General features: G+C 35.6%; 1 protein-coding gene across 3 annotated transcripts in view; it reads right to left on the minus strand.

Annotated features, from left to right (window-relative positions):
- The window catches only part of DACH1 (dachshund family transcription factor 1), a 363,667-nt gene that overhangs the window by 32,948 nt on the left and 304,310 nt on the right, over positions 1-26,409 (minus strand). For all 3 annotated transcript variants that reach the window (XM_067292635.1, XM_067292618.1, XM_067292628.1), the window contains 4 exons: positions 16,287-16,438; positions 7,742-7,889; positions 3,737-3,880; positions 3,209-3,277 (listed from right to left, as the gene is read on the minus strand). In XM_067292635.1, coding sequence (XP_067148736.1) covers positions 3,209-3,277; positions 3,737-3,880; positions 7,742-7,889; positions 16,287-16,438 — 513 coding nt within the window. The remainder of the gene's footprint in view (positions 1-3,208; positions 3,278-3,736; positions 3,881-7,741; positions 7,890-16,286; positions 16,439-26,409) is intronic.

The raw sequence follows: 26,409 nt of genomic DNA on the forward strand, positions 1-26,409 counted from the left end.
TGAAAGATATAGTATTACATTCTATATTGTAGAATATATTCTAAATTCTATGGAATAATTCTTCTACAGTGTATAGTACAGTATATAACATATCATTTACAGATACAGAAACACAATCTAAGTATACAGTTGAACTCTGAAAAAAATTGGAGGGATGTGCTTTTTGTTGCCCCTATGAAAACTGGAAAAAGCTTTGGAAAAATCCCAGCCTCAGCCATTGAAAATAATTTGTAGAGTTTTGCAGCTAAATTCACTAATGAATCCATCTCTACTGAGCATACTTTATGCTAGGGCTGCAGGAATCAAGCATTTCTTTCCCTGCAGCTGCCTCTCCTCATTTCTGCAAACCATTTCTGTGTTAAATACTGAAATAAGAATACAGAGGTTATCTTTGCTTTTCTCTCAGTGCTCCCTTTCCTGATATTGAGGCTGATGCAGAAGAAGACACAGAATGTGTACTGAAAGCAGGAGGGGACCTGAGCTTGATTGGGTGAACTGGAGGAGACAGACTGCAATGTGGTACCAAGCAGGAAAGGAGGATAAGGGGGATGTCAATGGTGTGTGGATTCCTGAAATGGCTGGACAAGCAGAGTAGGCGACAGGAAGGGTCAAACAGAGATGGTGGCTAGTGCCTGAGGTCACTGAGAACAGAAGGTGCTTGTAGTTGAAGAAACAACCAGGGTGGCATGAAACTGAGTCCAGAGAGAAGGCTTGAAGAATGGATATCTAGGCATTATGAGATTAGGAGAAAAAAAAATGTAGAGACAGGAAAGAGACTGACATTAGCTGTTGATGAAAACTGGAACTGAAACAAGGAAAACGCACCCAGGAGGAACCGGGACAGAGAGATACAGTAGCAGCAGGAACGCACACTAAAGGGGGCACAGAGGAAAGGGAGCTCTTGGGGAACCTCCAATACTGGAAGTGAACACGAAGAGGCCTGACATTTAGCATTACTCTTCCATTAATAACTATTTCTGAAACTTGTCACCTTTATTATGGCTGATCCACAAAGACAATAGCCTCCTACTGTTTTATTTGTTTCATAGAGCTACACATGTTACACAGTTCTATGTGGTAGTTCTAAAAGTTACAAGCTGCTTTATAAGATGGTTAAGCTGAATATATTAAACTAAGAAATTATTAAGTCTATTTCTTGCTTCTTTTTCCTCCCTAAAACCTGCTTTACTTGTATGTTAAGACTGCAAAGTACAGACAGAAAAATGTCAGAATTAAGGTTGCCTTTGCAATGTGATCCAGTATCATGATCAAAATATATTATGGTCCAGTCTTTAATTAAATAATATATTTGTTTGTTTGTTTTGCTTGTTTGCTTTTCCTTGCATTTCCTTGGACAGAAGAATAATGGAAAAATCATCATTAATGGTAATGTTGCCTGTAGGACTTTGATTTCATTTGTTGTAGAAATTGTAATATATATGATGAGCATAAATAGGCAGAGGATAGCTGGAAGAGAAAGGATAATCATGGTTAAAAAACCTAAATGTTGTTCCCATGTAATTTGGGATTGGGTTCTTTAAAATAGATACTTCCAGAATACTTAGTAGTTCTTTGTTGCTGATTTTATGAATATCCATCTTGGCATATCAGCTCACAATTGAAACTAAATTCAACAGGAACAGTGATCTGAATACGTATGTGCTAAAAACACAAAGTATCCTGAAGTAGGAAATCCTTGTTACTTGAAAGTTAAACAACTTGTCACCTTAATCTTTCTGTGACTCAGTTTCTCATCGTTAAAATGGGACTACTCCAAACTTGACTTCCCTGTAGGAATGTTCTGAAGATAAAGTAATTAATTTTTGCAAAGAGCTCAGATACCACCGTGACTAGCGTAACAGAAAGGCTTCCAATGAAATTAGAAGTCTGTCTTCTCACCAGTGTTTTTGTAGCAAAAAAAGGCATGGGGCAGCAAAAAAGTGTGACAAAATAACATAATGACTGGATTCTTATTAAATGAATTCCATCAAACGGTGCTTTGAATAAGACATACATTTTATGGGAGGAAAAACATGATTCTGGAACAAAAAACATCATGACATATACCCACTTCGCAGGCAACTTTTAATCTGGCATAACCTGTCTTCTGAGTTATTGACTTTGCAGACATAACTTGCTTTATACATAAATGTTTGTGTGTATATGCATGTGTGCTTCTCTTACATAAGAACTTACTGCCTTTTTTGTATTTGTTTTGTATACTCAATACATTAAAAGCTCACTGATTTTTTATTTTGTTGTTACAGCCTCCTTGTGGCACACCAGTAACAACTCTTTAAGAGTTAGAAAAAGTGATTAAATAACACACACAAGACGTCAAATGATACTGTTAGGATGATTGACTTCAAAATGCAAAATAAAGGCAATTGAGAGTGATTACTGGAGCTAATCATTTTAAGCTTGCCTTTGAAAATTGCACCTTCATTTACAATTGAAAACAAATGCTATTTTTGCTGTTTAGTATTCATGTAGGTAGATTTAGCTTGTTGACTGGAGAAGACATTATAACATAAATGTTATCTTAAAAATTTGTTCTTTACTATTATCTCAGTGTTTGCAATATATATACATTTAGATTCACAGGGGAAGTAATATGATTTCCTTTAGTATTTCAGGTATAAATTTACTCAGCAGATTTGCTTTATTAAAATGTAAATAATGGGATATAGAACATTTGGTAAATGAAAAATCCAAGAAGGGAATAAACAGTTTATTTATCGTTAGCGTTTAAAGTAGCTTACTGAAGCACACCTTTCAGTAACTGCCACTGGACATTAGCTATGAAGTTCTCACCAGGCCTTGAATGTTACCCATTAGGTTTAGCCATTTATATAGTTAAAAGGCTGAAAATGTTTCAAATATACCTTTAAAAACATTGTTATCTTAAATCTAACTACATATACTCACAAAAACTGCATTCAGCATGTCTAAGATTCAACCCAACATTGCTTCAAATTAATTATTCTTCTTTAATTGCTTTGTATAAACAGAAATGACCTATTAATTTAAAGAAAATCTATCAGCACAGAATGTATTCTCTCTTATAAACAAGCAAGATGAACTTGACCTTGTTTGAACTTGTTTTGATGTGGCCCAGATGGTAGGCTACATGCTTGAATAGCAGTCTAAAGCTGAGGAAAAACTCATATAGCAAGATCTAGATTTATAGCCTTTTGCAAATTCCTACCTTGTATTGTCCTTTCAGCATCTGTTCTGCCCCCGCTGCGGTCAGCTTCTATCTCTGGGGTCAGAGAGTCTAGAAGCACAGAAAGGTAAGACTGACACATATTTCATTTGATTCTTATAGCCCTTTTTACAACCTGTTACTCCAATTCTGAATTACAATACAATCAACCTTTGTCAGTTTTTTAATGTTGAACAATGACTGGAGGCCAGCACAATTTTTTTTTGTTAGACTAGGAAGATTAATGAGCAATAGATTTTTCAAGCTTAAAAGAGGTGGGAGGGGAGGCGGGGGGGGGGGGGGAGAAAAAAAATTGACTTCTCAAGCTAATAATAGAAAATTGTACTAGTTTGGACATTCTCTTCAGTTAATTTATTTGCACATGATATACATAATCACAGAAAAACAAAGAGAGAAAAGAGACTGTTTCCCCCCCACACACACATCATGTTATAAATTATCAATATTATAAACTGCTTTTGGCACTTAAATTAAACGTTAATGACACAAAGGCAAAAACTGGCTTCTTACCATTTAGGACCCTGAGACTATCTGTTGAAGCTGCCTGTTTCAGCGTCTGTTCTGCTTGCTCCCGTCGTTTAGTCTCAAACTCAAGTGCTTCCTGCAATTTCCTCTTTGCCTTCTTTTCCTTCTTTAACCTTTTCTGAATTATTGCTGGGAAAAAATAAAATCAGTATACTCACATTTGGATTTGAAACTCGGTTACATGATTAGCTATTAAGAGTTCCCAGAAATGACACAACTGCATAAGTTCATATAAATTGTTTAATTTTACAGCACTGATTTAAAATGCTTGATGTTTGCTGGAATCACAATGGGACAATTTAGGAGCTACTGTTCTATACCATGCTATTGAAAATCGAATATTCAGCTATAGCATTTTTTTAGAAACAGAGATGAGGATCTGTGAACGCCCAAATCAGCAGGCCCTGGACCTGGCCATCAGATTTACTTTTCGCGCCCCTCTGATGCAGATACGCTGCTGCCTCCGGAGGTCAAGAGTTTCTGGGACGAATCCCACCATTTTGTTGCCTTCCTCGGCGCCCGGCCGGTGTTTGCACAGCACTCGCGGTCGCCTGCCTGCCTGCCTGCCGCTTCGCTCCCACAAGAGGGAGACCTGACCGCTGCCGGGGCCCGGCGGCCGCCAGCTCTCAAAGAGCAGGATCAAAGTGGATCGCACGAGTGGTGTTTTTAAAGAAATTTTAATTGTTTTTTTTTTTTAACTATGTTATCAGTGAGTTTCTTCCACCGTGCAGCCACAGGAGTAAAACTTGCATAGTCCCTAATAACTGAAGGAACATATCACAGTTATATCCCTGATGGAAAAGAATAAGGCCAACCAATTTTTGCTAGTCGGTGAAAACCAAACCGAGCCTCAAAATAAAGCACATTATGTTCCAGAGCACATCATTTTCTTCCCCATCACATCCCAGCCCTTCTAACCAGGCACATTCAGGGCTGTGCACATACACTAGAAAAAGGGGGGCTTATTTTCCATAAGATCTCCCTGGATAACCCTCTTCTAGAGGGCTTCTTATTGTTAGACTAACTGCAAAGGAACTACCATTAACCAAACCATGATGCTGGCATCTTTCACAAATTACAAATAAAACAATACAAATGAAACTTTTAAAGTGAACCATCATCGTTATTACTATTTAACGTCTATTCTAAGAATGACCACTTTTGGGGTGATCTTGGATATTTTGTGTTGCTACACAGAGCAGTCAGACACAAAATGAATATAAATACATACCCTGTAGTCAAAATAGTTAAGTCATTTACATCCAAGACATTGGAATTTTGGCTCTTTTTCGTTTTGTATAGTACCGACTATTTTGTACATTTATTAACTTATACTATGAAAGAACATGCATCTGTACAAAGGCTAAACTAAATACATTTTGAACGATTGCATGGTTTTAATGTTTTCATTGCAAGTACTTTGGAAGTGATTGCAATAAATGAGAAGGAAACATATGTTGCTTTCTGAATTAAAATGTCATCATGGCTGACACGTTGTAGATGTGACTACAGCAGTCAGAGCCAGAATTAGCAAGCCCTTACTGTGTAGCTGCTCACAGAAGAGATATTATCCTACTTTCACTACTTGATGAGACACATCCTAAAGTCTTAGGAATCACTAATTGGAATATACACAAAGAAAGAAAGAAGTAGTGCAGTAAATAGGCAGCACTGTAGAAGATACTGCAGCAGCAGTGAATTTAATATTCCCAGAAATGGCTAAAATATTCAGATGATCTGCCACCAAGAAAAAGATATTTGACTTATTTTAAGATGACCAGCAACAGATAGACATTGATATAGGTTGCCTAATGCTGAAGATCAGGGAAAGAGTTTTCATCTAATGGGATTTGACCTGTATGTGACACAGTGCATATGTCTATATGCCATAGTATTTAAGTGCATTTCAGTTTTTTCACAGTAAAGCTCTTAACTTAATAAGGCTATGGTACACTCCTCTCAGTTTGCTCGTGGTTCCATTAAGACATGCGAAACATTCTTTAAAGTATGACAGTTGCTAAACTAATAGTAGGTAAAGCCCCCTATGTATTTTTCTATGTTTAACTGAAGAAATGAATTCTCAATGTAATCATAATCTGGCCTTATTTTTCTCTCATATTTGGCTCTGTCCATTTTAAAGAATAATGTATTATTTCTGTTTGTTTTGCACAGAAGTACCCACTAGCGAAGATAGTCATCCTCATTATATTTACTTTATTGCATACCACTATTAAGTGCTCAACTCCATTCCTCTTTGCTCTGACTCTTTTACCAGTGCAATATCATCATTAGAGGGATACATGTAAAAAAGCAAGTAATGCATAGTGCTGAAAATAACACTGGCAATTTCAGTATCCTGCATAAAATAAGCTCCTCCTTGACTTACGGGTTTGAGTGAAATTCCATTTGCCTAATTTTAGCTGTTGAAAACATATGTGTCTAGTCCAGTCTAGTCAACTATATTCCCTTTAGAGCTAACACGGAGAAAAATAATTCTCCACAATGTAACTCGTCCCACTTACCTGGCTGAGAACAGGATGCAGGAATCTATCTTTCTTTATTGACTAGAAACAGAACTTATATTCTTAGCTTAAACTAGGTGCTTAACTTCTAGGTGAGTTAGCTTAAGTAAGGTCAGATGGGTCCCTACTTTTACCCTTTCTGCAGCGCATACGGTTGCCTGAGTTTAAAAAGGAAGATATGATCGAGTTGTTGGGAGACACAGAATTTGATAAGGCTGTGGAGAATTAGCGAGCTTTGTTAGAAAACTATTTTAAAAGTATAAGTAGTGCAACTGTACTGAGCAAAATAGGCAACTTGCGGACAATGGGATGATTCATTGCACAGCTTTGATAATTATTAATAGTAATTGTCTTTAATAATGTATTCTCATAAGTTTAAAAAGGGAAATTAATGGTGTGACAGTCATAACCTTTAATGGGTCAAGGTATGAAATAGGATTACATCACTTGCTTACTGAGAGAATGTTGTTTAGATAAAGGTATAATGATACTGGGTTTGAATCCCAGTGTTCTCAGTTTGAGCACCTATATAAGAATTTCTTGTTTAGCTGTTTCAGAGAAAATTAAACTGGGCAAGAAAAGAGTTACAATTCTAGCCTTCCAAAAATATATGTCTCACTTGTCAAGATCTATGTTAAACAACTAGTGAACCCCAAAGGTTAACTGTCCCTTGAAAAGTAATTAGACATTATTAAAAGGCAAGACACGCACATATAGAAAGGTAGAACCATAAAGAAAGAAGTGAACATGCTTGTAATGCAAACAGTTAATGCAAATTACTGTAAACTGCCTTACCTATATTATGACTATTTTAGAATGGTATATTGAAACAATATAAAGAAATTATTAAAAAATGTTTAGCGTATTGTTTACATATGTTTTACATGGGTTAATTTCTGAAATGCTACTAATATTGCCTTATCAAGAAGAACCACAGCTGTTGCTCTTATAAGGAACATATAAACAAGTGTTTAACCTACTGTGCATTAAAAAAGGCTTAAATATTACTATTATCTTTATATCTATTATATACTGATTACCTAAATGTGCAATATATGACCCTAGCACATAAGAGCAGAGACAGGAGCTCATCAAATCTTGCAGATTCTTAAATTTGATATAAGCTGTGTTTGGATTAAGAAGCTATCCCTTTTTGGTAGGGGATAATAACCTGCCAAAGTCCATAACTGTAGCTATGCTATTTAAAATTGCATTGTATATTACTGATATATTGTAACAAGTAATACTGAAGAAAAAAATAAGAAAAAGGAAGGTCCTCATTCTAAATCTCATGAAGGTACCACACAGAATCAGGCAGTTTGTATAAATTCCTGCATTGCTGTCAGCCTGGCTATAACATGAGGTAAGAGGAAGAGTTTTGATCAAAATCTGGTCTTTGATTAAAATGAGGTTTCCTAAGTAAATAGATTACAAAGGTATTATGTCTGCTTAAGTGTGTGTAAGATACCTCTGTTCTTCTGCTCCACAGCCAACTGTTTTTCAAGTGTTTCCCTCAGTTCTCGTTCCCTGAAGAGCTCCATCTTCAGCTCTGTCTTTTCCAGTTGGACCTGTTTCTCTTGAGCTCTGGCATTGTCTATAGCAACCTTTAGCAGACCCTGTTTAAAGATAAAGTTGGATATTGTAATGTTTGACGAATGTTAGAACAGCTGACATAATAATAATAAAAAAAAAAACTTCTGTTGTTTTTCCTTCATTAGTCATGTGATATTTTACAAATGAAATAATCCTGCTACCAATTCAGAGCATAACAATTATCATCAGCAATTTTTTACTGGAATGAATTTTAGCAAGTGGACAAATCTGTAAAAAGACAGGGAGTCAAGTTTCCAAAGAAGACTCAAGGTGGCCGTTGTCTATGCACAGGGATAAAACCCTACAGGGATAGCTTTATTCTTTGTAAGAGATAGGAGTGCAACAGACAAGTCTACATTAGGTGCTTGTCTGTGACCAAAGTAAAAAGATGTCTCACTGAAAAAGAATTGGTAGTCTCACTATTTATCATCCATAGAATGGCAAATTCAATTGCTATTACAACTCAAGCCAATGGAAATTACCAAAGGGATCTATTTAAGAAAGGCTCTTTTAAAACCTTGCCATTTTGTTCATTGTTTTTCTTAATTATTATTATTTTTAAATATTATCATCTTTCCTATAATTTCATAGTAAGAGTACAGTAACAGAGCAGGAAGATATCTGTCTTGAAATGTCTGTTCCCTGAATATCTCACAGTAGAGGTCAACATGCAATCATCTCTCACTTTCTTGGCCTGGGATTGCTGAAATAAACTCTAACTTCTTTGTTGCTATTGTATCAGTACATAATGTTTCATCCTATTCTAAACTTTTCTTGAGAATTCCTTCTTTTTGCCAAGGAAACAGAAAGATCCCAGCATAGCCATTAGCTAGATAGTTCAGACACTGAGGCAGGGTATGAAAAAGCGAAGAAATGAGATTGAGAGAAATGAACATGGAAAGCAGAAAGATTTCCTTTTCCATATTCCAGAAGCCTGGCCATCAGGCTCTTGGGATTATAGCTAAATCTCTCCTTGAAGCTATCATGCTAAAGGTAGATAATTAAGTATGGAGCATGGATAGGAACCTGACTCTTCTATATCCCAGGCAGGTCTCCTGACAACTTAACTGTTGAGATAATTTGACCCAACGGAGATTTAATTACTGATATAAAACAAAACAATGCCAACAAGAGAGACTGAAGAATACTCCTCAATGGCTGTATCAGGGGAGCATTCAGCTAACAGGTAAGAGGTTCATGATCAAGACTCTTTCAAAACAAGCATACTAAGGTCTTGAAATCATGTCCCCCAGCTCCCAAATGAGCTCCCTCTCTGCTCAGGCAAGTTTCCTAACTTAGATTCTGGGTCGCATGTTTTTGCACTAAAACTCTTTAAAATATGCCCCAAAGGAATGACAAAATATTCAACATCATAATACTTGAAAATGGAAAAAAGTATTTTTCATGAGTGTTACTCTGCACATTTCTTCTCTTAGCTTTCCCAATGTCAACGCCTGCTTTGAAATTTGTGTCCTTCAAGGTCCTTTTAAGTCTAGTCGTTTTGAGAGCCTATTATTTTCAGTATTCCTCATCCTCATTCTTAACTAAATTGTTGCCTCAAGTGTTGTCTAATTCAGAGCTTAATGCTTTGCAGTTCTATTACACTTCAATCTATTAAAGTCCACAGGAGCTGAAAGAGCCCAACACCTTCAGACTGCAAGGCCCAGATGGTCACTAAAACACAATACACTATAGGTGAGGGAGGTATGATATTTATGTTCATGCGTATGGAATCACATTTGAAAATATCTATCAACCTCAGCACAACAAATTTGATTACAAATATGTTTATGGTTTTAGCAGTTTTCTTTAAAAGAACTGAAAGCTATTCTAAAATATCTAAAACACCAAAGTATTTTGTCTTGAATTTTAAACTTGGGTGACTACTAAAGAGAAACATGTAAAGCTAAATAAAAAGCCCTACAGACATATTCAAAGTAAAATACAATTTAAAATATTTTTAAAGTCTTTCCAATCTATTTTTTTAATATTCTAAAATTCTGATCCCACCATTATTAAAAAAAAAAACCTCTATGTTTACAATCATCACAAACTATATTTTCTATACAGGATGCTACTAAAATAGTTAGACATTCAAGTGATATGGTCTGTAGGAGTTTATCAATACCTGACTTTGGCTTATGCTTGAACTCTAAAATACTATAAATTCCTCTAATTTGTCACATACTGGAACATGTGATTCATCCAAATCACTAATAAACCAAACCAAGTGAAGCTATATGAACATGTATTCTTTTATGCAAAATAAATTGTCAAATAATTTTAAAGATGCAAACTCCTTCCCCCCAAATTCTGACAATCCATCTTGTTTAACAATAAAATCGAGCTGCTAAGGCAACTGCCATCTTTACTCAATTCAACTACATTCATGTACATGTTTCTTCTTCATCAGGAACAAACAATTAGTAACAAATGAAAGAGATCATTACATCAAGTGCCCTTTTAGATCACCCCAATTAAAACTTTAGTTTAGCTGTATTTTAATTCTAAGATACCAAATTCTAATTTTCTGCTCTGATTGCTCTTGTTGACTTATCTTTGAAAGATGTACTCTCAGTGCAAAGCCTAGAGATTATTTAGCAAGATGCCAATGTTGGCACCACTTAATGTGTTGATTGGTTGTATTATCAGTAGCAGTTTAAAATAAATTACTATTAAACTATTATTGTCCTTGGCTGACAAAACACAATATTTTGGTGTTCTTTAAATATGAAACAATCATTATGAATAAACATGGAGAATAATGCTACAGTTTAATGCTGATGTGTGTAATTTTATATTAAGAATTGCTGCAAAATATGAAGCTCCTAACAGCATATTATATTTTCTATTGAATTTCTACACCATACTTCCTCCCTCAACCTTTCCTTTTTTTATACTTGCTGCTAACATAGCTAATGGTAATACATTACCTATTGCTGCTGATTATGTCTGAAAAATATTAGCTTTTTGGAGCCAAGACCCACTAGGGACTACTTATAAGCTACACAAAATTAAGTTTCATTTTTAGAAGTTAAATCAGTGCACATCAGTAGGTGTCCAATGTGAAAAAAAATCTGCACTAGAGCCAAACTGATGCATATGCAAAAGTGCTGTTGCTGCCAATGACAGCTCTAATGCAAAAATACTGGAAACATTCAATATCTCCCTGTATTCAGTGCAGAAGGGGGTAAGAAAATCAACGAAAAAGTACATCTAAAAATCATCAGTGCACCTTGGAACAGGGATAGCAAACGAATGAAATTCTATTAATTCTCCCAGTGGATCATCTGTAAGAGATTATACAAAATACAGTATGTCCAACTTGTATCTGCTATGGCTAATCCTCTAACCTGATATTAAATCAATATGCTGCCAATGACAATGGGAAATGCAGTGCAACTCACAACATTAACAAAAAGAAAATATTTCCCTTTAGGGAAGGTCAGATGTTACGGAGGCTGGATAATGATAGTTGTAGTGAACATGCTCAGGTTCCAGATTTGTTTTTAATACAGTATGGCTCTATCTGGAGCCAGGTTTTATGCATGGCATGCCATTTTTCCCCTGTTTGTCACTGTTAATAAAATTTCTTGATTTCAAAATAATGTAAAAAGTTGACATTTCTCCCCTGGAGATTTATAGACCACTGTGATATGGTTTGTTTATTTTACTGTACTTGTTTTAATATTTTCCATTGATAAATTCTTCAGAAATGCGTCCCCACTCCCACAAAAGTCAGGTTGATGTTTCTTCCCATTCACTGACTACTATAATTCTCCCACGCATCTCAAAATACCATCTTGTTAGGACAGTCTACCGATTCTTTAGAAATTAGGCATAAAACAAGACTTCATCTCAGCTTTAAAGTCAATATCACTCATAATTTATTTAAAAAAAAATACAAACAATATGTTGCCTATTTTGAAAGGGGAAAAGAAATCCAAAACGTACTTAGAAGCTTTTTCTGTTTAATCTAGTTACATCGACAGTGTGTTCCACATAATACACTTTAGTTAGATATATACTTATACATGACATAAGAATGGCCATACTAGTTAGCCTGGAGGTCTATCTAGCAGACCATGACCTGCTTCCATCAATGGCCAGTAAGGGGTGAGTAAGGAAAACTGCAAGAACAGGACATGCACGCAGCAAAACTTTCCCAGGCAAACCTCCCTCTCAGCTTGCAGAGAATTGTAGCTCAGGGTCATCCTTTTGCAGTATTTACTATTCGTGGTGAAAACATTTTCAAATAACATTGCCTGCCTTTTAGTCAGGAAATTACATATAAATTGTGTGCTTTCCTTATCAAATCCATCCAGTGAATGACTTGCAAAACATGCATCTATATATCTATACCTATATCTATATTTACACATTTTTAGCTAACTTCCCTAACAGCTACAATTTTGAGTATTTGCTATTTGTAACTGACTTAGTAACATAAGCAATCACATAACACAACTTCTTGATTATCTCAACAAATTACTCCAGAAAGACTTTTTTTTTGCAATACCTCTGATTGAATACCTCCATCATAGGCAAAGGCATATTGCACAAATATAAATGACATTTTTCCATTAACATTTTCTGTGAAAAATAAAATCATTCCCTTGAATTTTAACAGAAGACAAAATAACATGAAGTAAAACTGTGACTTATAGTTTATCCAATGTTGCAATATTTTTCTCCTGTGCGTTTAGCCATAGATGGTAACAGTGCAGGAGACTCACTGCAGTAAAGCCAGTTGTTTGCTTTGTTTTCTTAGGGGGATTTAGTTTGTAATCATGCATTTCTTTTACTAAAATCAATGGGATACTTGCAACTTACTTTACATATCTCTTTAAAAAATACTTAGCAACAACGTTATGTCAGTATAACACAGTCCTGATAGAAAAAATATAGCTATCAGGGTGCAGTTAATTCATCCCTTAGATATTAATGAAAATTTAGCTCAGGGACAGTACAGATTCAGACTCTAAAAGCTTAAAATAACATTACCATTACCCAAGAATATTGCAGTATCACGAAAGGCTAAGGCTGTAACATACTTTGGCATAATTGGGCCATGACTCTAAAAAGGTGAACTTATGTGAGAGGTGCAGAAACATCTTTAGCCTTCTCACTAGCACCCACACAGCGCTTTGCTGTGAGCCACCTTCCATCCCCCTTCATCCTCTCTGCAGCTGCACACAGACTTCCAGCATTTAATCTGGAAGAAATCAACAAAGGTACATGGAGAAGGAAGAGACATATCACTTAATTTAACTGTCTGGGGAAATTTATTTTCTATTCCTTTTTGTTGGATAGATATACATCTGAATATGAAAATATGTCCTCGATCTGGTTTATTTATTTTACGTGTGTATTTGTTTAATTATATTTTGTTACAGTTTCTTATTTGCATTTCAGCAGTCCCCTGCCAGAATTAAACCCCAAATGTTCTGGGTACTGTGTAGTTATTATCTCCTCTGCAAAGGCACAAATAATTAAACATTTTACTTTTGTTTCAATACGCATTTATGGAGAAGTAAGAAAATATATATATATTTGATTTTAAAAAGGAAATAAACCAAACTGGTAGCTATTGAAGAAAGATATAGTAAATAGATCTGCCCTACATTGGCCTAAAATTATGGTTTAATGATTATGGACTATTCATTTAACTGTAGTATGGAAGACACGGACTCATCTTGTGTTTAGGGGCCAATTTCAAAGGATGACTCAGTCTTCTAAAACGGAAGAAGGTGGACTTAGGCACCAAGTCCAAGTGACAGCCATGGCCTAAATGCTTCAGCACCCGCAAGGCTTTTAGTACTTTTTGGTTTCAGTTATCCAGAGTGTCTACACATTTTCTACTTACATACCCAAAAGCACTGTTCCCATGGCCAGGTTTAGTACCCTCCTCACCCCGACAGAATTCAAAGTGAGAGCTCCTACTGCCCGGAGACTACCCTAGTCTATGTTGTGTTTCAAAAGCACCTCAGTACCAGAGGCAGGGGATGGATAGCAGGCCAGACGATTTTTTCTAGAAAGTTAGTTGCATTGCTGGCGACCTCTGTCCTTAATGCTAGTGAAGCCAGAATAACAAAATGGTGAAGGGAGGTTACTGCTCCACCTCTCCTTTGAATCCAGCTCCTGTACTGAAACGGATGCAAAATTTACCTGGACAGAAGGAGAGTAAAAATGAATTTACCCATTGACAAGAGTGCGGCTGGCTCACGTATGATAGGCATCATGGGTTTTAGGTAGCACTTACTTCCTAACAGAGTCATAAATAATGCTGGGAGCAGGGACCGTAACACAGCATTTCCTCTTTCCACAAAACCTGTTACGGAGTTTGAACTTCTAGTCAGATACTTAAAACTTAGTTCTGAAAGTGTCAGTATCAGGGTACCCAACTCTTCTGCGAGTCTGGGGTGGCCCCCTCTCGTACAATTATCACTGAAAATGAGAACTATTTTTTAGATGGCACTGATTAGAGTAACTGCCACTATTGTGGACAGGTTATTTTAATAGTCTCTATTGCTTTAAAGAAAATACGTAGCTTTTTATACAAAGCTGGGAAAATTAAGCTAACTACATTTTTAATTATCTTTAAATGATTTTCTATTGTAGTCCTGATATAGATACTCAGCATTTAGGTTGGGGGGCGGGGGGGGAAGATGTCTTGATGGTATGTGAAAAGATTCCCAGTGATCTGTGGAAACCATGCAGTGAGACATGGCAACATACTGAAAAAATCCAATGGGATTTATGTCCCACCTGTTAACCCTGATAGGCGATTTGTCACGATGTAGAAACTAAAGGTAAGGAGTAGTAAGTAGAATACCACAATTAGAAAAGGCATAAAGAAGTCTCTGATTTCTTTACACTGTTGCCTCTTATTTTAGCAGTTCACCATAGATAAGATTAGTTAAAAAAAAAAAAAAACAGGCACAATGACTGAATTTCACATTCACATTTTCTGTAAAACACAACTGAATGCATTCTTGGCAAATTAATCCTGGTCATTTATCCTGAAGTAGTGCTACACTCTCATATTCAATCACAAGATTAGCTAACCTGTTGATGCTGAATGCTTTGCTCATTAGGTTGCTGTCTAGAGACATTGAGTGCACACATTTGTCAAAGAATTACTAAGAACTCTCCTATACATGCATGCACAGCTATAACATTACTAACTGTATTTCTTCCTTTGGAAAAAAAACATTCTCTACAGATCATAGCAGATCTGCTAGAGGAATGTTAACTATTACAGTAATACCTTGTTTTTTTGATGTAAATATTTAAAATCCAAAATTTTAGAACCACAAAAAGCAAGCACAAATATGCTCTTTCAGATCAGTCAACTATAGCAGTACTTAATTCTTAAACAGCAGCATTTTTCATTATTATATCTTGAAACATCACTAAGGAATGGATCATTTACGTTTCAGCAAACAAGCCTGAAGTTCCATAAGCTTTATTGAGATTATTTAAGAAAGTAAAATGAGCAGAATTTGGCCCTACTTTATTGTAGCCTTTGCTGAATAGAATACAATTGATTTGATTAATTTTCAGGAATGAGCAGGGAAAAATATTGTGAAAAATACCCTAGAGGTTAGTAGTTGCACAGACAAGGCATGTCTTCAGTGAGTACAATACAGCTGCACTACCTCCTGCACTATCATTTTGCTTCTGCATGCAACATATAATCATATGGTTGCAAAAATTGCATCTGGAGAACGCTTGATTGCTGAATTTATGAGCAAAAAAACTCTTTAATCTGAAACACTAATATCATGGCTCCAAGCTATATGCTATATATATGTGTATAGCTTGAATGATATTTGAATCAGGCTGTGCTGTAGACACAATAGACATCATGACTACCAAATAGGAAATCTGCATAAAATTTGGTAATACCCTTTGAAGTCTATTCTTTGAAGACAGTACTTCAAGTGAAATGAGTTAATTTCTAAAAGAAATGCTCTTTGTGAATGTTTTCATGGGAGACACATTTCAAATAGCTTTAAGTATCATTTCCACCTTATCACACCAGCAATTTAAAATGACTATTTATTAAAGAAATGTTTCTCTGCTTAGTAAATGAGATGAACTTAAACAGTAAGATACATTTCATTAGCCTGTAATAAAAAGAGCATTTAAGACAAATGTTAAACACACCAATGTCATTTTCGTTGAATTCTCTGCTGTGGTTTAATATACAATCTATATTTTTATGTACTGTATCTGACAGCTTCTAAATTCATTCGTTGTGGTTCCTTTAAAATCTAAATTACTATAAAGTTGCACTAAATTAGTTGATTCAAATAATCTTATGAACTGATTAAGCTAGAATGGTTGTTTTAATTTAGACAAATCTGCAACTGGCTCATCTTCATTCCTTTAAGCTGATCTACAGAAAGGCCTACCTGGATGTTAGTCAGAAGGGTCTCTATGGAGGACAATCCATCAGGGAATAGAAAAGGAGATGGAAAACCTGGAGGTAGTGGTTGCCCATGCCCAGTTAGAGAAAGTTTTTCAAGGCTGTCTCTTGCGGTTGGTGTGGAGAGCGGGGTCTCATCTGTATGTGATTGAAACAAAAATATAGAACAAGTTACGCTTGTCTGTTTTTATTAGACCTCAGTAATGGCTTCCCTAGTGGTTTCCAGAACATTTATTGCAAATTGGTTCCTGCTATCAGGAGAAAATGCTTTCTGCTGAATTTTCTTTAATGAAAAAGCTGTGGAGATACAACAAGATAACATTAATGAGTAACTTTATAAGCTTTTTAAATGCAGTCTCTAATGAGACTGAGTTTACAGTGCCATAGAATCTTTTTAAAACAAATATTATCTCACATATACTTGTGATAATATATTCAGGCTGACTTTATGGGCACCTTCCCAATTATCTCATTTTAGTTTGTGTCCTATTTGGATTGACAATAGGATATTTTCTAACACGACATATATTTTGTATACGAGAAGTATTTGAAGACAAGGCTTCCCATACAATTAACCCTTCCCACTCATAATGGCTTCATTCACAGCTCAGAAGATTCTGCAACACAGGGAAAAACTACAGATCTTCAGTGCATTTTTTAATCAAGAAAGCATACCTGATTCCCACAACTGAAACATGCTCTGAACAATAAATGAAATTAACAGCATGGTTACAATCACTGGCCTATCTTTTTTTTAAGCACCGACATCTTTTAACAATTAGTGCTAAACTCCTCCGTGGAATCATTGCAACAATCAGACCTGATCAGTTGTGACATCACAACGGGAAAAACTCCTACAGTGAGAAAACTTCTAAGATTAAAGTTTCACAGATAATCTGTGAATGGATTATAAAGCAAGTGCAGCAAAAGGAAATTAACAGAGACTTCAATACTCTTTTTTTTTTCCCTTTTTGAAATATTTTTAGCCTAATAATGATATGATACGGAAATTTAGGTCAATTTCTTTGCACCAGATATTAATCTGAATTCATCAAAAGGAGAAATATCCATATGTATACAGAGATATAGATATCTATGCATACTCTTCTTACTAAGAGCTCACTCATTAACTGACACATTGGCGGAGCTAAGTACAATACAAGGGCAGCAGACCATATTCTCGGTACTAGGCATATCTCTGCACAGCTATTTTGATTACAGAAGAGTTTGTCAGACTTGCTCTTTTTCATTTGGGCTTTGAATATTACAAAGATCCACATTTATGTTTTGAAGTATTTTAATTTCTTTTTCTTTCTCTCTGCCCTTTACTTAATTACAGTTTCAATAGAGTAAATAGTTATACTTCTCTATTTGTCCTAGCATATACATTAGGAATTGTATTACATAACTGTTCTGATGCTAACTGCCTGAGAAGAACTTTCCTATTAGGGTGCAGTATTTTCTTATGTGGACATAGTCCGAAATCTACTCCAACAAAGGGTAAGAGTTTAGGCTTCGTTTGCCCTGGGAAAGATCAGAGAACTGTAACTTAGAGTTCCAGTTCATTCCAACAGACCTCCTCCCCATTACTCTAAAACGAAGCAATCTCTGGCAGCTGTTTTTAGGTGCAGATTCCCCCACCTCTGTTTCAAGTCAGTTGTGCTTGCCAGCATGTGCAGTGCTAGAATAAAAGCCTAATGCATCACGTCCCTGCACAGCCTTCTCGCTGTGTATTTATGAAAAATAGACATTTGGACATCCACTTCTGGGCTGGTCCCCCTTGGCTCCACCTAGAGTCAATATAGAATAACAGACACCAATTTAAGGCACTAATTCATCTGAATTATTACAGGAGTCTACTGCAGGAGGAGATAAATCTCTCTAGAAGTGCCTGTTATTCTCTGTTGACTGTAAAGAGGAGCCTAAGCAGACTAGCTCAGATGGAGAGATCTGCATTTGATGAGATCAGGCTGACCACGGAAGCTGTTCTTCCTACTCAACTGTGGTTCAGGCTGTGAGCAGTCTATACAAGAAGTCAGACTACATTTTATGTCCCCTCGTTTTTGTTTACAATATGGGGAACAATTATTACTTTCTCATAATGTCATCATTCAAAAGCTTACCAAGGTAAGCTCTGTGAAATGAATTGGTGTTGAGCAAGGAAAACTTCAACCCATTCAGAGTGACAAAAGATTTTTTCAGCTATATTTTATCAAGTTTTTTGATCATGTCACAAAGTGCTGAGAAAAAAATGGCAGTGGATCGTTGAACCGTTCTATTCACTTTACACAGAATCAAATCAGGCCCTGCAACTGTACTCTTTGGGTGCACCCTCTGTCCTCATTCTACCCCACAGCAACATGGAAATCCTTGTAGTCATTTTGCAGCTACATACTAAGATTTGGGCCTAAATATAAATTGCTTCTTCCCAACTTTTAAAATATTCTAGAAATATTCGCCACTTCATTAGAAAAATAAATTAGGTATTCCTGGGTATTGCATACTAGCTCATTGCTCTCAGATCATCCTGCTAGTTTATCTTCTGAAATCCTATTCTAGTGTGAAAGATCATTACAAAATGCTTTTTTCCAAAGTGTTGTCAGAATTTACATGGTTTCATTAATCAAAACAAATGAATAAACCAAAACAACAAAATGTTTAGGTAGTAGTTTGATAAACACTATACAATATTATTGCATAGCTGGAAATACTTTTTGTGTTGCAAACACGGCTTTCCTAAATGACTCCTTCTCTCCACTAGAGAAAAAAATTACAAAATCACTTCATTACTTCTTTCATCCAAATTTTCATTTAAAAGTATGCATTGTTAATAAAAAAACATTTGCATTTTTTTATTTCATAATCAGTTCACTGAATTTTTGACTGAAATTTTCTTAATATAAGTGGTCCTACTGAAGGTATAGGACTTGGATAGTATAGCAAGAAAGATTTGAACTAGTATTGTGAACGGTGGAATCAATTCATATAAATGAGAAAATAAACTAAAAAAACCAAACTGCATGATCTGCTGTTAGATTTGTCAGAGAAATGGGCCAATCATCTTTTGTACTTTCTGAGACAGCTTAGAATCTCAGTAACATTCCAGGTCTCAAACCGTCAAAATATTTTAATACGTACAAGATAAAATTGGCCCATTTAACATTACCTAGGCCTTAATGCACTTGAAACCTATGTTCTTCCATGCAAATGCTGAAATACAGAAAGCTCCTAACACAAGTCTCATCATAGAATCTAGGCAAGAGACTAAATTTTCTGTTGCGTTAGTAGATTGCTAACCAAAACAAACAAACAATACTTTAAATATAAATATGTATTAAAGTTTACTATACTTCATGAATGCTCAAACATGTTTTTGAAGACTGCAGAAGTTTTCTTAAAAATGTTTGGCACAGTTTTGCAGTAACCTAAATAGTTCAAAAAATGTTAAAGTTATGCAGAATGGTATTAACCCTAAATAACGTCCAAACTCTTATGTTATAATAAATAACAAGAACAAATTTACACTGAAGGGTAAGACTAGAGAGCTGAACTTACTATGAACTTACTTTAATGAAACTTCAGCTCAGAAAAATAAGTCAGACTAATGTGACTTTGTTTTCCTGATGTCCCATGTGAAATAAACTTTGAGTGTGAGTATGTTTGAAACAGAGCAAATGTACATATTATACACAGGAAGCATGGATATTTGTGGATGTGAGATAAGCGAAGATTGAGGGAATCTTGAAAAAATGCATTTTTAAGAAAAACCACATTGTAAACACAGCCAATTAAAACATAACCACATATCTTAGTAGCAAAATAATATGACCTCTTACCATTAAAGCAGTTAAAAATCTTCCATTCCTGCAAATGTCCTCTATTCTCAATACAATGATGTATCTTTGTTTCCAAATAATCATTAACCTAATGTCTTGTAAACAGTCAAAAAGGGACTACAAGTTCCCTTAAACTACTAGCAGAACAATACTGCAAATATGATAAGCCCCTTGCTAGGAGACAGAGATCTGGCATTTTTAATCTGAACCCATCACAGGAAGCATTCGAAGACAAGTCACAGCAAGAGGGGAAAGAGGGGCAATCAAGAGGGGCACTCTCAAACCCCAGTGCCGGCTGGGAGCACAGCAGTGCAAAGCAAGGGAAAAAAAAGAAAGAACAAGGCAGAACAAAGAAGTGCCCAGGCCTGCCTTCGCTTGTGCTGAGAACTGAGATGTTATAAATTAACCAATAAACAAGCATAGGACAAGCTCTTACCCAAGCCTCTACAATATCTGAACAGAGATGAATCTGTGCCTTGGCATATGAACTAAATCACCATAATAGTCAAGCCTGAATGTGATGCATATCTTTAAAATATTTGTAAATGCTACATTCACTGCATCCATTGTTCCACAATTTCAAAAAAATCACCTGTTTTTGTTCAAACCAGATTTTATCTGAGAACAACAGCTGGTTTGGGCCAAACACAACTAACATTTTTCACTGCATTTGGTTTGCTGCCATTCTATTTTATTCTTTCACCAGATAACATGGAAGCAGACATCCAGGAAGCTGTGACAGCTATTTAAACAATAATAGATGAACAGACGTAGCCATTCTCTTGTCTGTGTTCCTAAAGGCAAGTAGGATAAGTTCAGGCCGGTCACCAATCAAACTGGAGAATATTGATATTGCCAGGATTTCAGAGCAAGAGATAATAGCTGGTTCCAAAAAATACTACATAATTACTGCCTTTCTGTAATCATTTAATGTTTTTTTGTGAAGCATCTTGATTTTTTTTGTCCTCTGGAAAATATTTCAAATTCATTTGTTCCTAAAACAGGCTCGCTCTTATCATGCTTTATTTTAATGATGAAATAGGGCCATATTTTCATTTATTATTATTATAAATCTGATATATGTATTTTGTAGAAACAATCTATTCAGTTTTGCCTAATATAACTTTGGTCTACAGTCATACATCCCTAAATTCAAAGTTTTGCTATGAATCTATATTTCACCTTCCTCAGAGTCAGAGGTTTCAGTCCTGAGAAACTCTTCTATTTTAATTCAGCTGTAATTGTTGATTCATATTAACATAAAAGAATGGCCGTCCCATATACTAAACCAAAACGTTGAGCAAATTCAGACAGATAAGAAAAAAAACATCTTCTTGGTCAATTCCCACATCATCTTGGCTGCTTTATAGTTTTGGTCATTCAAGATTCACCCTGCACATAACTAGGAGCAATGTGAGTTAGCTGTGAAAGATGTCACAAACTGTAAATGAACGCGCCCAAACTCACCCTGATAAAAATTTTTTTTCTTTTTTTTTCTAAATCTACATTTTAGTTTCTTCTTGTGCCAAGCAAAGTTCTCCAGGACACCCAAATACTCTGGAATTAACAAGTTTGCAAATGTGGCAGCTAGAAATACAGAGAGAATAACAAATAATCAATTAGACTTATGGGCTGGCTGTTGTTTCTGTAACATTTTGAAGAGGTTGGAGCTCTCACGGTTAACAGTGCCATTACAAATGCTGTTCACCAAGTCCTATTTCTTGGCTTGATATGTTTGCCCGAGGACTTTGCAAACAGTAACTCACCAATAATGAAATATGACTAAAAGATGAAAAGCTGACTTGGAAAGGACCACAGCTACTAAGAGTATGTTTCTTTGATGTGTATGTTGAACACCATGGCTTTATACCTTGTGCAGTCCCATGCAGTCATGCAAACGGGGTTTACAGAACACACACATCTGTACATCATTTATACCATTACAAACCACTTCCATCAGTGGCTTCAAGATATGCACACATTCCCTTCATGTCAAGGACAACATAAGAATAAAAGTAGATTAAGAGTCTAGTTTTGTACGTCCAGTTTGGAGGTGGGTTTGCATGCACGGTTGGTAGCATCATATTTTATCAAACTTGTCTTTCTGTTCCTCAGTAAGACTCTGCAATATTTACTGACAATCCTGTCTGATTTTAACCACTGAAAATAAAAAGAGCCCCACTTAATGTTTGTCCTTTCTGGAAGAGAGAAAGTTTCAACAGATACATTTCAAGTACTTGTGGGAAAGGCTTTTAATCCTTTTAAAGAAAATGAAGCTATAGAGATCACTCCTCACTGCTGCACAGTCTCTGAACACACTGCAGCTAAAACCATCTCCATAATGGCAAAGTTGACCCAGCAGGAGAATCACTCCTTGAACACGAGATTACGAACCTCACTTTCTCACAGTTTCAGCGAGATCCCTTCTATACTGATACCTTGGAAGCCAAATTATCTAGAAGAACAGAGGAAAAAAAGAAGTACATTGCTAGGGGGAATTGAAACAGGGGCGCTGGAAATTGGGATGACTGGACAAGGAGAGCAGGAGTAACCAGGAAGGGAGCGAAAGCTGAGTTGAGAAGATAGGAATGAAGGGGACTAAAGGTGGACGAACAGTTAGGAGCTGGAGACTAGGATAGGGATAACATGGTAAAGGAGTGGCACAAAGAGTGCCCAGGAATGAATAACATGCTGACAGTTCAAGAAATAACACACACAAATTTTGCTCATTTTAACATGGAATACTTTGTATGAGCAATTATTAAGAACTGTGGTTCGATGTAAATGAAATTTGTAGCTGACAACACAAATATATATAAACATGTCCTTTAAAGAACATGTGTTTTAGTTTTGTTAGGAATTGCTGGTACAGCTTCATTATAAATGAATGGAAGGAGCTGGCAGAATATATCCAAAAAGCAAAAATGTAATTAGCAGCGATGTTCCAGCTGTGAAGATTTCTTCAGGCCTTTTGGACTAGATCAAGTTGAGTTTATTCTTCATTTTACATGGCCCTAGGAGGGCCTCAGAGTCAATCAGCACAACTTATCTAATTTTCTCTGTCAATAAAAGGATTATTTTAATAACTTCTATCTTATTTTGCAGCCTATTACCAATCAGGGCTGGGTCAAGTAGTATTTGATGAATTATTTATTCTAAGGATTTCACAATATTTTAGAATAAATTATCATTCCTATTTTTTTAAAATGTATTCTACCATAAAATTGAATGTTAAGATACTGGTAATATTTCCAGTTTGTGTACTGTGGCATCACACTACATAATGCTTAAAACAAAATGATACGGTTTCTCTATCCCCATAATACAAATCATTCTGTTCACTCACAGAATTTTTCACACAAATTGTTTAAGTACATAAAATGGTCAATAAAGAAGAAGTGGGATAGTCAGAGATGACTCCAAGAAATAATTCTTCATATATCTGATAATTATATAGTACAAAATCTTGAACACTCAATGGTAACTTATATTAATTAACCCTAAAGGAATATAAATTCCTAAAGTAAAAATACAGGCATGATGGTTAAACGATATGCTAAACAATTTTCTTGTATTTATTTATCAATAAATTAGTATAAATATAAGTATTAAGGCACATCTTAATCTTACAACCTGGAGTTCTTAAATATGAAAACTATGATGTCTGGTATTTCTTTTTTTAAAAATCCTTATATGCTACTGGCAGGTATCAGATACAGATTAAGACCATCTGTACTTTGGATGCTGAAAAAAGTATGAATATATTTTGCTGTTTCATTTCAAATGTCCCAATTAGTACTCTGCTAGCTCCAGCCCACCAGCCAGGCAATGCTGAGTGCTAAAAAGAATGTTTCTCGGCTTCATAGCAATTCTATGACAAGTACTTGTATGCATAAATATACATGGAGGGTTGTGTAAAGGCATCTCTCTATGGATTCAAAAGTGTGGTTCTGTGCTTGTTCTAAGGTCATGCAGAGGGCTGCCCACAGTCCTCTCTGTGGTTAAGGGGTACCTGGCTAGGAAATCAAAACCTACCATAAATGCTACCAGCCATTTCACTTTACTGCGCTGGCTAGAGAAGCTGGTTCCCCAGCCTAGGTAGCCTGACTATACATCTAGCTTTGGTCAATGTATGCAGAATCAAAGACCAGGGCAGGTATTCTGACTCTGAGCTAATTTTCTGATTAACAACAAACTTTAAATTATGGTTTGGACTTAAAGTCTGAATAATTAATGTGTTGGATACTGAATCTCACATTTTCAAAAGTATGAATGATAAAAGTAATATGCGTGGCAATACATCCAAAGGAAGCATACTTATTTTTGTGCTGCCTGTTCCTCCCTACACTTTAAGTGTCTCTGTACAGCTACTTCAAAATGAAGCGGAAAAAACATTATAAAATGCAACAAATATATTTTGCTAGATTTTATTGGATTATTTCAAGTGCAACATGATTTGGCTTAATAATTCTCTAGACATGCTTCATGAAAATGTTGAAAAACATCTATTATTTGGGGATTTAAGGTGATGTAAAAAATAATGAATATCAATAATATTAGCATTTTTGTCACTGTCAGCTGAAAAAACAACCCTTGTTATTTTTTGTAAGCATAACAGTAGTAAGAAGGGAATTTGTGATAAGAATAGTTGGTAACTTGTAATTCTCTGAAGATGACAGTTTTATGGTATTGCCTGGACCTGCACTGTACTCACACTTTTTGCTTGGTCTGTATTCAGTTAATATTTAATATTCATTCTCTTTAGGAAAAAAATGGAGTCAACATTTTCAAAAAGTCCATATCCAGCCATGTTACAATTATGGGGGACTAAGCAGCAGTGTTAGTGCTATTGCTTCCTTCTCACACGGCCCATGTTCTTGGTAGTATGCTGACAGCATGAATTGGATGCCCAAACAGAAAATGAATAGACAGTGATGTCCGCACAATACTCATCAGCTGTCATTTATTTAGCAACACATACCCTGTCCTGTACCCTAGTGCCTGTAGTGTTGGTAAGCAGATGAGGTTACCTGGGCACGCCTGGCACCTGGTGTAAAAAAGCAACACAGAAGTGAACAGCACTGCACTTCACAAGCAGCTACTGTGGCAGAGAAGTTCAATACAGAAGTCAAAAGATGTTTACACAGGCTGCATTTATAGCGGGGAGATATTGGTCCTCTTCCCTAGTGGAAAAATCTTCACCTAGCTGGTATTTATAAAACTGGATATACTAATTAAATATTTTGTTTAACTCAATATTCATACAGAATATTGCTAAGTTCCTTCTGAAAATAACATGATAAAAACATCAGGTTTCAGATAATTATATATAATGTTCAGTGATATTTCATTTCCCACAGACACAACACTCTTAAAACATATATACTTATATTCACTTCACTTTCCTGGGGGTGGACTATTTATGCCCAACCCAAGATTTTAATATCTTAATAAAAAGAATACTATCAAGTACCTCTAAAATTTGGATTAGGCCACTGAATGAGAGTCTAAAAATGTCTAACAAGACAGAAACATATATTAAGTAAAGCTGTTCCCAAGCTTTTATCATGCCAAAATTCATATCCAAAGGCATTGGTGCCTAACTCTTATGCCTAACTCTTATATAACTCTTATAGTCAAAAATGGTGAGAAGGTCAAAGGTAGTACTCAAAAAATAGTCAGATCAACTTATCCAACACAACTGTATGGAGATATTAGGCAACAGGTTCAGGAATTCTTGAGTATGTAAGGAAAAACTACATGTACATTGGAAATTTGACAAAGAAACCCTGCTTCCAAAAGAGAGCAACGAGAGGTTTATGTTGGTCAAGCCCTGCAATCATGCTGCTAAGAAGATAAGGTAATAGGAGTTCTACTATCAATAATTCAGTAACATCTAGTCTTCGATTGAGTACCCAAATGGAAATACATACATATTTGCATCACACTTTTTACAGAAATATGTGGTAAAGTAGCTCCAAGAGCTTAACTATTCTCATTGCGATTACAGTAATTGTTATGGAAAAGGACATGAAGCAACCCATTCTGACAAATTCTTCTCACCAATAAAGGTACAAAATGAGTGAGCTGTTCAAATATCATGCAGCAGTATAGCATGGAGTCTTTGACAGTTTTGGGGCTAAAAGATACACGTTTGCATAAAAAATTATCAGTTGTATTTAATTCACTTTTAAAAATAATTCTGCAGATTTTTTACAAATATAATAAAAACCCTGAATGTGTCTATCGATGGAATGATTCCAGTACTCAGAT

Source organism: Apteryx mantelli, chromosome 1 (genome assembly GCF_036417845.1).
Source record: "Apteryx mantelli isolate bAptMan1 chromosome 1, bAptMan1.hap1, whole genome shotgun sequence".
In the NCBI taxonomy this organism is placed as follows: Eukaryota; Metazoa; Chordata; class Aves; order Apterygiformes; family Apterygidae; genus Apteryx; species Apteryx mantelli.